At 38.8% G+C, this 17,324-nt stretch overlaps 1 protein-coding gene across 1 annotated transcript in view; it reads left to right on the top strand.

Moving 5' to 3' along the window:
• Positions 1 to 17,324, top strand: part of LOC133422081 (uncharacterized) — a gene marked incomplete at both ends in the record, with an annotated part of 110,622 nt that overhangs the window by 70,667 nt on the left and 22,631 nt on the right. Inside the window, one exon of the mRNA XM_061711985.1 lies at positions 6,778 to 6,820. Coding sequence (XP_061567969.1) covers positions 6,778 to 6,820 — 43 coding nt within the window. The remainder of the gene's footprint in view (positions 1 to 6,777; positions 6,821 to 17,324) is intronic.

Genomic DNA, 17,324 nt, shown 5'->3' with positions numbered 1-17,324 from the left:
GTCACCTCCACGACACGTATTGTGACGTTTTTGTATCACGAAATTTTGTGGCATGATATATTGTTACACCCCTAGTCCGTACTGTTTTGATCCTCCATGTATCCTGTCAGGTTTCTGGTACACTCTTGTGTTTTTGTTAACCCTGCTCTGCAGTGCTTTTGGTTTGTTTTTACTTAATAAATCAGCTGTTTTCTGGATCTCCTGCATCTGGGTCCAATCCACCGCATTCGTGACATATGCACAATGTCCACAGGTGGACCTGCGGGTCCAGGAGGAACCTTCACGCCTCTTCGGAAGCTGGTTCCTTGACGGGGATTTATGCCAATTAAAACGCAGGCCGTTGTGATAAGCCTCTGCTGATGAGCGGTCTTTCATGGAGGAGGCTGTTGGTGAGAATGTGATCGTCCTTGTGGTGGGTTGTTAACTCCAGCCTCTGGTGTTTTTCTCTCATGTTCAAACCCGGCGACAACAAATCTCCCTTTAATAGTCATCCGACAAAAAGAGTACGCAAACTAGTTTTGTTTCTGTCAGCCTGTTTCAATTTTAGTTTCAGTCTAGTCTTTGGGTTAAGCTATCATTTTAGTTTTTATTAGTTTTAGTCACGTTCATTCTCCTTTTAGTCGTGTCAAGTTTCAGTCCACTAAATGTCTGAGCATTTTAGTCTTATTTTAGTCAAAGATTGTATTTGTCACGGTTTGTTTTGGTTCTGGTTTTATTTTGAAACCCGTGTCTTTGCGTTTCAGGTCTGTCTTGACTTCCCTGGTTCCATCTGCCCTGATTGTCTCATCAACCTTTCTGTGTATATCTTGTCTTTCCCCTGCTCCCTGCTGGTCCATACTGTTTTGATCCTCCTTGTGTCCTGTCAGGTTTTTTGAGGTTTTCTAGTGGTAAGCTCTTCTGTTTTTGTCGGGCGGCACTTTTGGTTTTGTTTGATTAATAAATCACCATTTTTGGAACTCCTGTCTCCTGCTCTCCTGCATTTGGGTCCTATCAACAACGCAGCGTGACAGTATTTATCCAAACCTATTTTACAATTCAAACAAGGTTATCTTATTATTATACAATTGTTACCTTACAGACTGAATAATACATGCATTCCAGATACAGAAGACTCTAATTTGAGTTTAAAACATATTTTTTTTTTCTGTCATTTTGTGGCCGCAAACAATTTAAAAGATGGATATTTGGGATCTTTGTTAGAACATTTCGTCTTGTTTTGGTCAACGAAAATGAAGACACATTTTAGCAGAGTTTTTATTTTGTAATCTACATTTTAGTCTGGTTTTTATTCCTCTACGATATTGTATTATATATTTAATTATCGTTATCATCACATGACCAGCATTTTGTTGCGTCTTATCTTGTTTTCTTCAGGTGATAAAGGTTCGTTGACAACGATATTTAGTCATAATTTTTTTTTGACGAAAGCAACTTAACGCTGACATGACGGCGTCTCATCGATTGGTCAGGCCCCCGTTATGGATCTCCAGTTTCAAACATTGCTTACGTGATAACATCAGGAATAATGAAGTTTCTCCTGATGTCATTTTGTTCTGCGGTGGATCTGTGATGCCGTGTCTCTTGTTCCTGATCTGTTCTTCTTCTCTCCTCTCTCCCGTCCTCTCGACCTCCGACTGGTCCTGAGTCTGGTTTATGTCAGTTATCTTCCCGTTGATGGGGAGTTTTTCCTCTCCACAGTCGCCCGGTGCTTGCTCAGGATGGGGGACTGGATCCAAGAAAAGGTGTGATGCTACTTGTTGGTTTCCTTAGCAACGCCATATCGATCAATGTTACTTGATTGATTGAATGTCTAAATAACAATGAAGAAGTCTGAATCTTAATTAGCTAGAAGAAAATGCAAAGAAAGCTCCAATTATGAACTAAAACTGGAGGCGCGTTCATCCTTTTATTTTTATTTTTATTTTTTTATTTATTTTCTGTTTTTCCTTTCTTTTTTTATATGCTACCTCTTTAGGTTTGCTTTTAATCTTTGTTGTGATGCACTGTGTATTATGTGTCGGACCCCAGGAAGAATAGCTGCAGTTTTGCTGTAGCTAATGGGGATCCAAATAAAACTATAAACTCTTCCAGCCAATAATCCCATCAAAGTCTAAACCTGAGAATAAAAACAGATATTCTTCTAATTAAGGGAATTACACCGAGAGATGAGAATCTTTGTTTCTGGGTGACATTTCTGTCCCTGTTACTTGAAAACATTCTGTAACTCTTTTTTTAATTTCTCTAATATTATTTTAAGGAACGCGTGCGTCGTTAACGTGATTCAGAGCCGAACCCCGACCCGAGTCCCCCGCTGCGCCTTCTCCGCCTTTCTGTGGATGGAGCGTGTATTTGCATTTTAAAATGTGCTTATTTCATAAAACATTCATGAGTGAGGAGCGACTATCCACACAGAACTCCGGGCGCGGTGGCTCAGCGTGCGGCGGAGTCCCAGATGTTTTGTCCACACAATCACTACAACATGTTTTCACCGGCGGTTAAAACCCCGCTGGAAACTACGGATTAATAAGAAAACCAGGCATAGCTGATTTTTCCCTCTTTGATTGTGTATAAATGTATTATTTATAAGCACTCGGGGCAAAAGAAGGAGGGAGAGAGGGAGTAAAAGCTCATTATGTGTGAACCTGGAGAAATGGCACCTGAAACCTGTGAAAGTACTTGAAGGAACCCCCCAGATCTGTGACGGCAGTTCTGATATCACTGATATACATGAGACAAATCATTAGACAGTCAACCTCCCTTTTCTTGTCTCTTCACGCCTCGTGTGCTCAGCAGGACAAACTTCTCATCAATCCTCATAAAAGTCAGGGAACGTCCTCACGCTGCTGTTGCAGCTCACTTTCCTCTGGCCGGGCCTTTTCAACGCTCGCCTCCGTAAACACGGCAGCCGACTTCAGACGTCAGTGACTGCGTTTCCATAGGGCTGGGCGATATGGACCAAAAGTCATATCTCGATATTTTCTAGCTGAATGGCGATACTCGATATATATCGATATTTTTTCTGTGCCATAATTGGGGTTTCCCCCAAAGCATTATAGCATAGCATCTCTGTTAGCATCTCTGTTAGCATCTCTGTTAGCTTCATTTTTTTCTGAGGCAAACCCTTAAAAAAACAGTCAGTTTTAATACAAAGCCTTGTGCCAAATGTCACACAGGTTCCTTTATTAACAGAGGTCTGCACAATATCAAAATGTATAAAAAAAAATGAAATGAAAATAAACTGCCTGCATATATAGAATAAAAATGCTTCTTGAATAAAATAAAACAAATATCCCTTTCCTGCATAACAATTACATTAAAATACACTGTGCAATTAATACAATGTAGACAGTAACAGGCAGACTTTTCCACTGAGGTTGACAGTTGTGCAAATAACAAAACATTTGTGCAAATCTCAAATAAAACATTCAAGTCAATTTGTCACAAAATAAGCTATATCAAAATCATAAAAAAAATCGATATAAACGATATTGTCTCGTACCATATCGCGTTTGAAAATATATCGATATATATTAAAATCTCGATATATCGCCCAGCTCTACGTTTCCATGCATCAATAACCCTTTTAAAACCCGAATATTGACAATAACCCGAATTTGCACGGCCATGTAAACACCAATAACCCCTTTGAATAACCCGAATTTGCTCATATTCCAGTTTTTAAAAACCCGAATATGAGCCCTGGGTTACTCCTTTTAAAACCTGAATATTGGGTCATGTAAACACCAAACTGAATATCCCCATCAAACGGAACAGGAATTAGTTTTCTGCACATGTTCTGTTCACAAGGAATCCTGGTCTTTTGAGTCCAGGAAGTTCTTATGAACACGGAGAAACACAAGACCAGGAGGAGACTAATCACTTCATAAATGTAATGAAGGATATGAACATTTCTGCATTTGTAGACGGTAGAAAGTACCGGGATAGCGAGATGAAGGGAGAAAAAATACATTTTGTGTCCTGAAAATTCCCTGGATTCCCAAAACTTTAGTCTTTAGTCAGCCACGCACCTGCTGTTTATCATAACCAATGCTTGTTTTTCTGTGAGAAAGAGCCTGGTTCGCACGGGATTTTGGTCCTGTGTGAGCCGAAACTTATTTTGAGAGCTTGCGGACGGGGGGGCGAATAGGCCTCCCCCCCCCTCCGCAAGGTGCTGAGGTAAAGGTGTAAAGACGCGATAGCCGGAAGTTCGGATTTTAGAGTCTGCCGTGGGTCAGTGCAGGACGCCCGGCGCGTTTTGTCCTTGGCTTAATCTGTATCAGGACTGTTCCGGCTCTCCAGTCTCGTGTCGAGGTAAGAGTATTAGGCCTAAAACCTTTGTAGTTGTGTGTGAGGAATATTGCTCTGCCATTTGCGGGGGATAACTTGACACCTTATCCTATTAAACGAGTAATTGTGTGTGTTCTGCCGTTTGCGGGGGATAACTTAGCACCTTGTCCTAGCAAACGAGTAGTTTTGTGGATGTCTTCTATGCAAATGCTTGCTTTTCTTGCTGGTAATAAAGATCCATATGTCATTATAGCAAAAGCAAATTGTGTGTGTGTGATTCATTTTGGTACAACCGACCACTCCTAGAACCTTAAAGTGAGATTTTCTCCCAAAACATGAGATTTAAAAGAAGGTGAGAGAAAAGTTGCACGAAGCAGCATTTGTTTTGAATTTGGATACAGGAAGAAGAAGAAGAAATGATGGGAATTGCGTCATGACGTTCTCCGTGCGTCGCTGGTTTGATCCAGATATCCCAAATGATTAATCACCATGTAAACGGAGTATTCCGAATGTTTCAGTAACCGGAATATTAGCAATAACTCGAATTTTGACTGCATGTAAACGTAGTCATTGGTTCAACCGGCGGGCGCTGAGGAAGATGGGGGGATGGTTTTCATAATGCAGGAGCCTGGTGGAACGTTACTGACCTCTTCCAAAACGTTTATTGAGTGTTATTAAAAGGAAAGGTGATGTAACAAAGTGGTAAACATGCCCTTTCCCAACTTCTACTGGACGTGTTGCAGCCATGAAATTTTAAGTTAATTATTATTTGGCAAAAAAAAATTAAGTTTATCAGTTTGAACATTAAATATGTTGTCTTTGCAGTGTATTCAATTGAATATAGGCTGAAAAGGATTTTCAAATCGTTGTATTTTGTTTTTATTTACATTTTACACAATTTCCCAACTTCAACCGAATCCGGTTTGTATATATATATATATATATAATGTGTATGTAAAAGTAACATGTATCAACAGCAACATTGTGTTGATGGGGCTTTGACTAATGTACTTTAATTATTTAGCAGCTCAGCTCCGTCGCTCACTCGCCTCATTTAAAAACTCTCTGATCCAGACTTAATTTCAGAGTCAGAAATGATTGATTCAGGTAAATTATTAGGCGTTTAAAGTTCAGGAGAAGTGAATCTGTTTGCATTAGTTGGGATGTTCTTATCGACATTCCCTTCACTGTCTTGTCAGCCATAAATAATTATATATACTTAATAAAAACAATAAAAATGCAAAGAGGTGCAGGCCTGTCAGTTAATATTTAATGACTAATACGCGCTTTGCAAAGAGGAAAATGGGATTCCTGATGGAGCGGTTTGTTAATTTCACGAAAAGGGCAGAGAGACGGCGGAGAAGAGCCGGCTTAACCTGGCCGTTGGAGAAATGAGAAAACTTTGCAGGAGAAGTTGTACTTCTGGGCTCCCCGGGAGCAGCCGGAGGTCACGGTGGAAGCTGGAGCTGTCGGCGCGCTGGGAGATCGGGCGGCCGGCGGGTTGCCGGCTACCCGGGGATCCAGACGCCGGCGTGCAGCTCTCCTCGACATTACGTGACTAATTGCGTGGCAGAATGTTGTGCGGAGACGCAGGCTTTGATTTGTAATCGTGTCAGAACTCGGACGGCTGGTGGCAGCTCGTCGTGTCCCGCAGGGAACTGTTTGCAGAGTTCTGACAGGAATCTTTGTAAGGCGTGAAAGATGAATCACTACTCATCCTCTGGAAAACATCTGTCACCCGGGAAACCGCTGAGGTCCTACTTTGTAAGGAGTTTGAGGAGAAGATGTTCGGTAAATAAACTGTTGTAGTTTTCCCTTGTTTGAGACTTGGCTGGAGTTTTTCCAGCATGATGGAAGAAACGAGGGAAGACTGGAGCTCCAGGAGAGATCCAGTGAATCTCCCATCAATTAATGGCCACGGTTACATGATGTTTTTTAATTCGGAATTAATTATTCTGAATTAAATAATACAGAATTTAACTATTTTCCTTCGAGTTTATATGGAAATAGTCATTCTGAATTGAGGTTTACATGGAAAACACGTTTGATCGGCTTTATCCAATTCCTCTTAAGGCAGGGGTCGGCAACCCAAAATGTTTTAGAGCCATATTGGACCAAAAACGCAAAAAACAAATATTTCTGGAGCCACAAAAAATGAAAAGTCTTGTATCAGCCTTAGAATGAAGGCAACACATGCTGCATGTTTCTATATTAGTTAGAACTGGGGGGAGATTTTTTTTTTTCATTATGCACTTCGAAAAAAAAGTCGAAATGTCGAGTCGAAATGTTGAGAAAAAAGTCAAAATGATGAGAAAAAAGTCAAAATGTCGAGATTAATGTTGAAGTACAATCTCGAGAAAAAAGTCGAAATGTTGAGAAAAAAGTTGAGAAAAAAGTCAAACTTTCGAGGAAAAAGTTGAAATGTTGAGAAAAAAGTCAAAATTTCGAGAAAAAAGTTGAAATGTCGCGATTAAAAAGGAAAGGAAAAAGGAAGAAAAAAGAAGAAAAAAAAGAAAAAAAAAGGGAAAAAAAGGTCAAACATTTTTGAAAAAGCTCCAGGAGCCACCAACGCTAAAGAGCATCATGCGGCTCTAGCGCCGCGGGTTGCCGACCCCTGCTCTTAAGGTCTGGGGGTTGGGAAGGTTCTGATTGGATAGGGGGGGGACCGGAAGTTAAACTACCGGAAGAAAAACTAACTTAGCTGCTACAACTTTGAAAATCTCACAAGTTTTATGTTTCCTGTTTCCATCTGTTCTTTTAATTATTTCCAGGTCCTCCAAGCTATTTATTAAATAAATGGTCTCTGCTCTTGACCAGCGTTTACTGCGTGCTGCCATCTTGAAACTTTGTTTGGAAAACAAGCCCAGCGCGGAATATAAGGTCATGGAGACAGACGGGCGAGGGAACGAGCAGAAAGAAATGAGTGTATACATGATCGCGGAATTATTCTATTCGGATTTAAAATCGAAATAAACCAGTCACTTACTTCGGAATTAAGTAGGGTTTCCACCCGTCCCATAAAATACGGAATTGTCCTTTATTTGAGAAACAAATGTTACGTCCCGTATTAAACTAATATGGGACATGATTTGTACCGTATTTTCATTAACTTTTACACCATATTCTAGTTGAATTATTGAAATAAATGAACCTTTACACCATATTCTAGATTAATTATTGAAATAAATGAACTTTTACACCATATTCTAGTTGAATTATTGAAATAAATTAACTTTTACACCATATTCTAGTTGAATTATTGAAATAAATTAACTTTTACACCATATTCTAGTTGAATTATTGGAATAAATTAACTTTTACACCATATTCTAGTTGAATTATTGAAATAAATTAACTTTTACACCATATTCTAGTTGAATTATTGAAATAAATTAACTTTTACACCATATTCCAGTTGAATTATTGAAATAAATTAACTTTTACACCATATTCTTCACCTGTATGTATATTCTACATCTGGGCTGATGTGGACATATGTAGCATAGGAGGCTATTTCAGTTGCTAGTATGGTTGTCTGTCTGTACAGTCATGAAAGTTCAATGCTATTAAAGCACTTTAAACTTTAAATCAAAGCATTTAATTTTTTCATATAAAATAAACACATTTTTATTCAGTTTAGAAGTTTTGGAGCTTTTTTTTGGCTCCTGCGCTGCTGAAATCAGGGCGTCCCTTATTTCTATTTCTGAAAGGTGGCAACCCTAGAATTAAGTTTATTTCGGAATTAGGTGTTTACATGGTAACTTTTAATCATTTTAAATCAGATTTAATTTTAAGTCTGAATTAAAGACGAATTAAACTTCCCATGTAAACGCACTCATTGTTCAAGGTTCTGAAATTGAGACACTGTCACAATATCCTGTAGGTGTCTTGGATTCCTAATTGATGATTCATTATCTTTTAAGCCTCATATTCAGCATCTAGACAAGGAGTTTAAGCTGAAATTGGGTTTTTATTTTACAAATAAGGCTTGTTTTTCCTTTTATTCCAAAAAGAGACTTGTTGAATCAACTTTTCTGTCTGTGCTTGACTATGGCGATGTCCATTATCTGCATTTATCTGCTCAATGTCTTCATGCATTAGATACTGTCTACCATGGAGCACTCAGATTTATCACACATTTTAGATCTCTTACTCCCCACTGTTCTTTGTTTGCCCGGGTCGGATGTTTCTGCTCTGGCCACCCGGAGACTTTATCATTGGCATGTCTTTGTTTATAAGGCCATTCTTGACCTGCTTCCAGGTTATTTGGGGAGGTATCGCTGTCAAAAAAGCACTGGGAGGCAAAATCTTCGGTCGCAGGACTCTTGGAGGTGAATTGAGGTCTATTGGAGCTGAATCAAGGTATCTTGGAGCTGAAGCAAGGTGTTCTGGGGCTGAATTGAGGTTTCCTGGAGCTGAATCGAGATTTATTGGAGCTGAATGGAGGTATCTTGGAGCTGAATCAAGAGCTGTGTTCGAAATCGCCCCCTATCCCCTATATAGTGCACTACATAGTGTGCACGCCATTTTGTAGTGCTGTTCGAATTCTCTACACTACATTTCGTCCACTACCTCGTTCACTATAAAATACCCACAATGCACCGCAAAAGTTAGTGTACAACCCATGTACCCTACTTTTTACTCCCGTATACCACAATGCAATGCGGTCATGTTTTGTCTGAGGAGAAGAAGGAGAAGAAGAAAAAAGAAGAAGAAAAAATGGCAGCTGAACAGGAGGCGGGGGAGCGCGGGAGCGCTTTACTTACTTATAAATGTAAGTAACGTTAACGTACCAACATGTACTTTAGTGGCGTGTTTATATATACCCTTTAACAATGAGCATTTGTAGAGGAGCCTGTCTCATTAACAGTAAGCATTTGTAGAGAGTAGCCTGTTTGTAACTGTTAGCTAACGCTAACGCTACTCCTGTTTCGATTTCTAACGCAACGTTGTAATGTTATGTTTGTGTGTGTGTGTGTTCTCTTTTCACAATTGGCGACTTGTTATAAAAGTATATGCTTGTCTGTTATTTTCAAAGGGACAGATGATGATGTTGAGGGCCTGATAAAGCTGCGCATGCAGCATAACTAACATGCTAAATAGGTTTTAGCTCGTGCAATGTCGTGAGCAGTTATAGCTGAGGATTGGAACACACAACAGTAGTTGATAAAAGCACACTTCTACACCATTCATTTTCAACAATTTATTGACACAGAAGTATCAGATCCCGGAGCTGTTCGGAGTGTTTACATGTTGCATGTTGCGTCCGCTACGCCACAGGAACATCCGGCACATTTACTGATGCAAACACGTTAAAAAAATGTACGTTGTAGTGTCCGAAATCTCCTCTGGTCATCCCCTATGTAGTGCACAATGTAGTGCACAATGTAGTGCACAATGTAGTGTACACTATGTAGAGAGTAGGGAGTAAGTGAACGAGTGGATGATTTCGAAAACAGCTATAGTGTCCTGGAGCTGAATACATTTCTATTGGAGCTAATTCAAGGTATCTTGGAGCTGAATCAAGGTTTCCAGGAGTTGAATCAAGGTCTATTGGAGCTAAATCGACGTCTATTGGAGCTGAATTGAGGTCCCCAGGATATATACGGTATATATGTAACAGTAACACGTATCAACAGCCCCCCATCCTTATTCCTCCCGTGACAGTTTAAACATTGTTTTCCTAAAACCTCCCGTTCCTCGTCGAGTCAACAGCCGTCAGTTCCTCTAATTAAGTCCAGAGCATCTTTGAGACAGGCGCATCCAATCAAGTCCTAAACGCAGCTCTGTTGACGGGTGTCAGCGTTCAGGAGCACTACGGAGAGCACGGTAGTCTGCCGTACTTTTACTCTTGCAAAACAACAACCTTCATGTTATGGAGCTGCTCAGTTTGTGGATTGCGTGAACCTGCAGCAACTGGCTGATGAGGCTGGTTCTGGACTCAGATCCTCCGTCACCGGCACCCAGGACCAGCAGACTGAAGCCAGAGGCCCGCACTGACTTTAAAAGCTTAATTTGCTCATTATTTCTCCCTGACAAGCGTTGGGATGAATGCTGCAAGACCTGCCTCAGAAAACCAGCCGCATGAGTCAAATATTACAAGGGGAGAAAGTGCATCTGTCTCCTCGTTTAAAGGTCTCCTAAACACTTCAAAAACGATGTTACAGCCACAGATATTATAAATAGATTCTCTGTGAATTGGACCTTTTTCAGACCCTGTGATTTTTTTCTTTTCTTTTTCTTTAAATGCGGATAAATTTGCTTAATTTCAGAAGTGAAAACTTCCCATCTGTCTTCATGTCCTCGTTGATGGGTTTCCAATTTCAGCAGTCAAGTCTTATTCACACAATGAAATTGTGTTTCTCACGTGAGCTGGGTACAAAGATGTGTTCAAACTGGAGTTTTATGCAACAAAAGTGAGACGAAGATGTCAAACTTGAAGCTTTGATTTAAGTAAATCGCTCCATCATGTTGTTGGGGTTCAATCCCAGCCAGGTTTCCGGGGTGTGAGGGCCGTAATCCTGCTGTCAGGGTTCACCTGGTCCCTTAGGGAGGACCAGGGATCCTCACCCCTACGGAACAGTATTAGGGCCAGGCATACATAACATAAAATCCTAAAAGTATGTCTAGAAAGCAAGACATTAAAAACTAAAAGAATAAGACAGTAAAATGTACAAAATAGACCATAAATAACGACTAAAATATTTAGATAAAACATGAGATTAAACAAAAATAAAATATGATAAAAAAGGATAAACTAAATATAAAACAGAGCAGTAAGATCCAATAAAAATAAGGGTGAGCATAAGAAATTTAAAATAGTTAAATGAGTCAGTTAAAAGCCTGATTAAAGAGATGGGTCTTGAGCCTCTTTTTAAAAACATCAACAGTCTCAACAGTCTAAAATTAATATTTTAGAGGAGGAAGATTTTTTTTTCATTATGCACTTTGAGAAAAAGTCGAAATGTTGAGAAAAAAGTCGAAATGTCGAGATTAATGTTGACGTACAATTTCAAGAAAAAAGTCAAAATGTTCGGGAAAAAAGTCAAAATATCGTGAATAAAGTTGAAATGTTGAGAGAAAAAAGGCGAAATTTCGGGATTAATGTTGACATACAATTTCGAGAAAAACATCAAAATGTTGAGAAAAAAGTCGAAATTTCGAGATTAATGTTGACGTACAATTTCGAGAAAAAAGTCGAAATGTTGGGAAAAAAGTCAAAATATCGTAAATAAAGTTGAAATGTTGAGAGAAAAAAGTTGAAATGTCGAGATTATTGTTGACGTACAATTTCGAGAAAAAAAGTCGAAATGTTGTGAATAAAGTGGAAAAGTTGAGAGAAAAAAGTCGAAATTTCGACTTTATTCTTGAAATTGTATTTCAACATTAAAGTTGACATTTCGACTTTTTTCTCTCTACATTTCAAATTTATTCACGATATTTTGACTTTTTTCCCAACATTTCGACTTTTTTCTCGAAATTGTACGTCAACATTAATCTCGACATTTCGACTTTTTTCTCGAAGTGCACAATAAAAATAAATCTTCCCCTCTCAAATATTTTTTCTCCTGCATGGCTCTAATACTCTTCCGTACCAACCCTGATCTAAAACATGTAGGAGTTTAATTTTGAGGAGTTTAATTCATCCCAGACCAGCAGCTGGAGTCAGCGATGTTAAAAACCCGTCTGGTTCTTCCTGTCTTATGCCATAGTTACCTCAGCTGGGTTGGACTTATTCCACCACCAGTTCGGGAACATTTTTATGTAAATATCTTGTACATCTTGAATAAAAATGCATACATCAGGAGTTTTAAACTCAAGAGAGGTGTTATGAGGTAAATAGAGATAATTCCCGATAGATAAATAAATAAATAAATAAATACATGGTCCGAGTGAGACTTTAAAACTCTTCTGCTGACTGAACTCTTATTTGGAGGAAAAAAAGAGCCTTTTAAAGTATTTTTTTAATTAAAAATATTCCTAATAACCCCCTTAATGCACATGCTGTCTCAATCCTCCTTGAATATATTTGACTTTTTTTCAGATGAACTAAGTGGCCAAACTTATATGTTCAGCCAGCTTAATGAATATTTTATTCATGCGGGGCTGCTACAGTCCCGATAATAAGCCCTGGAATACACGGACCGTAAAACACCTGCCAGTCATCTTTAAAGCAGCAGCTGCTAATGTTTAACATTTAAAGCACTGGATTGGATTTTCCTAGCGGTTTACGTTGATCAGATCTAATCTGTGTGTGTTTGTGGACATTAGAACCTCAGATCCGATACACATCACCATTACTGAGTCACGATACGATACTACGATATCCACGTTTTGCGATATATTGCATCTTAAAATGAGACTTGAACTACATCAGATGATGGTGATAATTCATGTGACAACAATGTAATTCAAACGATCCATGCCGTTTTATTGTAACTATACAAGTTATAATATATTTGCATGTTTTTCATATTATTTACATAATGTGAAATTAACTAACAATATTATTTAACCCTTGTGCTGTCTTTGGGTAGAGGAAGGAGGAAGAGAAGAAGGAAGGAACGGAGGAAGGAAGGGAAAAAAAGAAGGAAGGAAGGAAGGAAGGAAGGAAGGAAGGAAGGAAGGAAGGAAGGAAGGAAGGAAGGAAGGAAGGAAGGAAGGAAGGAAGGAAGGAAGGAAGGAAGGAAGGAAGGAAGGAAGGGAGAAAAGAAGGAGGGAAGGAAGAAAGGGAAAAAAGAAGGAAGGAAGGAAGGAAGGGAGGGAGGGAGGAAAGAAGGAAGGACATGAGAAAAGAAGGAAGGAAGGAAGAAATGGAAAAAAGAAGGAAAGATGGAAGGAAGGGAGAAAAGAAGGAAGGAAGGAAGGAAGGAAGGAAGGAAGGAAGGAAGGAAGGAAGGAAGGGAGAAAAGAAGGAAGGAAGGAAGGAATGGAAAAAAGAAGGAAAGATGGAAGGAAGGGAGAAAAGAAGGAAGGAAGGAAGGAAGGAAGGAAGGAAGGAAGGAAGGAAGGAAGGAAGGAAGGAAGGAAGGAAGGAAGGAAGGAAGGAAGGAAGGAAGGAAGGGAAAAAAGAAGGAAGGAAGGAGGGAAGGAAAAAAGAATGAAGGAAGGAAAGGAGAAAACAAGGAAAGAATGTACGAGGGGATTGAAAAGGAAAGAAGGAGAAAGAGGAAGAGAGAAGGAAGGAGAGAGCAGGAGGAAAGAAAAAACAGGAGAATTAGGTCATTTTGACCCAAAGACAGTACAAGGGTTAAGTCCATGTAGACAATAAAGTCGTACTGGATAAATCCATATTCAAATTTGTAATATCGAATCTGCAGAAGTATTGCAATATATTGCCATTAGTGCTGTCAGGCGATTAAAAAAATCAATCTAATTAATTACACGATTTATAATTAATTAATCTAATTAATCGCATTTCAATCTCATATCTGCCAAATAAAGAATTTGGATTCTAGGACATTACAAAATTGCAGTGCATGACTAATACATTGAATCCACTAAGAAGAGAAGATTTGAAATCCACATTTTTATTGAAGTGTGTTTCATAAATGAAATTCAAAAGAAAAAGCTCAAGCACTTCAGCAAACCAATTAGGCCAGGTGCATTATTCAAAAATGCAATACAATAAATAAATAAAATTCAGAAATAAAATAAGGCTGAGTCTCAAATAGGCACTTAAGCAGACTCTCAATTCAAAATTAAAACTAAAGCTGACTCAAAACAGCGATTCAAGTACTAGTAGCTGTAACGTTTACAGTGGAACTTGTCATGTTTAGCGTTTAAATGATAATTCAGGCTGGAGCAGCTCCGCTGATAGGAACATTCTTTTTTACAAAATGTACAAATCACAGCGTTTTTGTTGATAGTGCCGTCTTCTTTCTTTTTATACATAAAAATCCATTCCAAATCCATTTATGCAGAAAGAATTGTTTGATATCATTTAACCTAAATGTGCTTTGTGAAAATTCATCCGAACAGATGTGAAATCCTGCTAAAGAGACGACATAAAAGGTATTCCGACACTTTAACGTGGAGGTCAGTGGAGAAAGATCTGCTGCACTGGCGTCAGCTTTGGAAAAACGTCCCTTCTGGCTAAATAAATGTTTCCCTTTCACCATCCAGCTCCAACATCCTGCAGAAACGATCTCAGCCACAGATCAGAACGCTACTCATGCTTCCAAATGAATCTCATCTGTTTCCACATCTTAAACGACTAACCGGCGGCCTGCAGCGAAACAACACAACTATTGACTCATAATGGGAGTAATGTGCTGTTTTTATACTTTATTTTCTGATTTCTTTTGCTTGAGATGGAACTAATTTACACACCGAAGCACTTAATGTGCAGAAAGACGGCGTATTAGTGATGTATATTGTTCCCACACGCGGCTCCGGCCTAATTAAGCTGCATATCTAAACAGCTCCAGTGTGATTGTCTCGGGTTGCCGGATGGACACACTTGTTTTTCCTCTTCTTTAACGGAGAGGTGGAGGTGGGAGAGCGCCTCCCTCCAGGGCCGGTAATTATTGACGATTTTGACTTCTATTTACATGAGTAATGTGAAGATGGGGGTTTAAAAATAACTGAGGATGCATGTTTGAACAGGAAGATTCGTCTTCATTTAGGCAAGGCAAGTTTATTTGTATAGAACTGGGGTCGGCAACCCGCAGCTCCAGAGCTGCATGCGGCTCTTTAGCGCCGCCCTAGTGGCTCCTGGAGCTTTTTCAAAAATGTTTGACCTTTTTCTTCCTTTTTCTCTCTTTTTTTTCTTCTTTTTTCCTTTTTTCTCTTTTTTCTTCCTTTTTCCTTTCCTTTTTAATCTCGACATTTCGACTTTTTTCTGGACATTTCAACTTTTTTCTCAACATTTCGACTTTTTTCTCAACATTTCAACTTTTTTCTCGACATTTCAACTTTTTTCTCGACATTTCAAAATTAATCTCAACATTTCGTCTTTTTTCCCAACATTTCAACTTTTTTTTTGACATTTCGACTTTTTTCTCAAGATTGTATTTCAACATTAATCTCGACATTTTGACTTTTTTTTCCACATTTCAACTTTTTTCTGGACATTTCAACTTTTTTCTCAACATTTCGACTTTTTCTCGACATTTAGACTTTTTTCTCAAGATTGTACTTCAACATTAATCTCCACATTTCGACTTTTTTCTTGACATTTCGACTTTTTTCTCAACATTTCAACTTTTTTCTCAACATTTCAACATTAATCTTGACATTTTGTCCTTTTTCTCGAAATTTCGACTTTTTTCTCAACATTTTGATTTTTTTCTCGACATTTCGACTTTTTTCTCAAGATTGTATTTCAACATTAATCTCGACATTTTGACTTTTTTCTCCACATTTCGACTTTTTTAAGGCTTATACAAGACTTCATATTTTGTGGCTCCAGACATATTTGTTTTTTGTGTTTTTAGTCCAATATGGCTCTTTCAACATTTTGGGTTGCCGACCCCTGGTATAGCACAATTCAACAAGGTAATTCAAAGTGCTTTACATCCACATTCAAAGCAGCAAGACACAATTAAACAGTAAATAACAAATAAAATGAAATAAAATGATAAGAAAAGAGGTAAAATAATAAAAAGCACAAGTTGTTAAAAAGTAAGGGCAGTACAGTCCAGCAGGTACATCTAATTCTTAAAATGGCAGGAATTACGTTTCTATACGGTCAAAACGTACAAAGACCGGGTCAAATACAGTATTACAAAAGTAATCTGTAACAATTCGTACAGTGAATCAAACCAATTTGACAATTCTATGCCACAATGTCTGTTTCCAGGTCTTATTTCACGCAACTGACGAGAATTACGTTTCTATACGGTCAAAACGTATAAAGACCGGGTCAAATACAGTTTTACAAAAGTAATCTGTGCAGATTCGTGCGGTGAATCAAACCAATTCAAACCCGGGTCCGTGGCGTTGGCTGGGGGGGGTCCGGGACCATCACCGGAGCAGGAGCTGATGCGTCCGGGACCACCGCCGACACAGAGGCTAGCTGGGGCTGGGGCTGGGGCTGGCCAGGGCCGGTTGTAGAAAATGATGACTAGGGCTGCATTTCAGATCAGAGGGGGTGCACATGTCTGGCACGTTATTCAACACTAAATTATGCATTTTCCTATAATTTGAAGCGGAATAATAATAGCAAAACAAGAATATTTGAAGTGTATTTCAAGTGCATTTTTGCAGCAATATTGCCGCAGAACAAATACAATGCTACATTTAGTCTGGGCTACCTCACCCATCAGACAATCTAGCAACAGAAAATAAAACATAGCAACAAAAATAAATTTAACCATAAATATACAAGACTGTCTCAGAAAATTAGAATATTGTGATAAAGTCCTTTATTTTCTGTAATGCAAAAATGTCATACATTCTGGATTCATTAAAAATCAACTGAAATATTGCAAGCCTTTTATTATTTTAATATTGCTGATCATGGCGAGAAAGATAGGACATTTGAGAAAACTCAAATGTCCTATCTCAAAAAATTTGAATATTCTGGGAATCTTAATCTTAAACTGTAAACCATAATCAGCAATATTAAAATAATAAAAGGCTTGTAATATTTCAGTTGATTTGTAATGAATCCAGAATGTATGACATTTTTTTTTTTTTTTTTTTTTTTTTTTTTAAATTGCATTACAGAAAATAAAGGACTTCATCACAATATTCGAATTTTCTGAGAAAGTCCTGTAAACTTGCTTGCGTGGTTGTGCTTGAACCACTTCCGAATATCCATCGCCCTACGCCGTAGGCTACGCCGTCGATTTAACGCGGAACCATAAATCAGGCTTAACGCGCGCGCAATTGTCAGTTTTCTTTTCGTCTTTTCAACTGAGCATGCAAACACATAAACTGAGGGTGCAATGCATGCTTATGCACCCTCGTAGAACCGGGCCTGGGGCTGGCGCCGTCGTCGTCTCCTCCCCTGGGGCTGAGAACACCCGGGCCCCCCTCGAGCCAGGCGTGTTCCCCAGAGGGGAGATTCCTCCTCCTCAGCGTCCTGCCAA

Source organism: Cololabis saira, chromosome 21, assembly GCF_033807715.1.
Source record: "Cololabis saira isolate AMF1-May2022 chromosome 21, fColSai1.1, whole genome shotgun sequence".
In the NCBI taxonomy this organism is placed as follows: Eukaryota; Metazoa; Chordata; class Actinopteri; order Beloniformes; family Belonidae; genus Cololabis; species Cololabis saira.
This window is presented reverse-complemented; position numbering and strand designations above follow the sequence as displayed.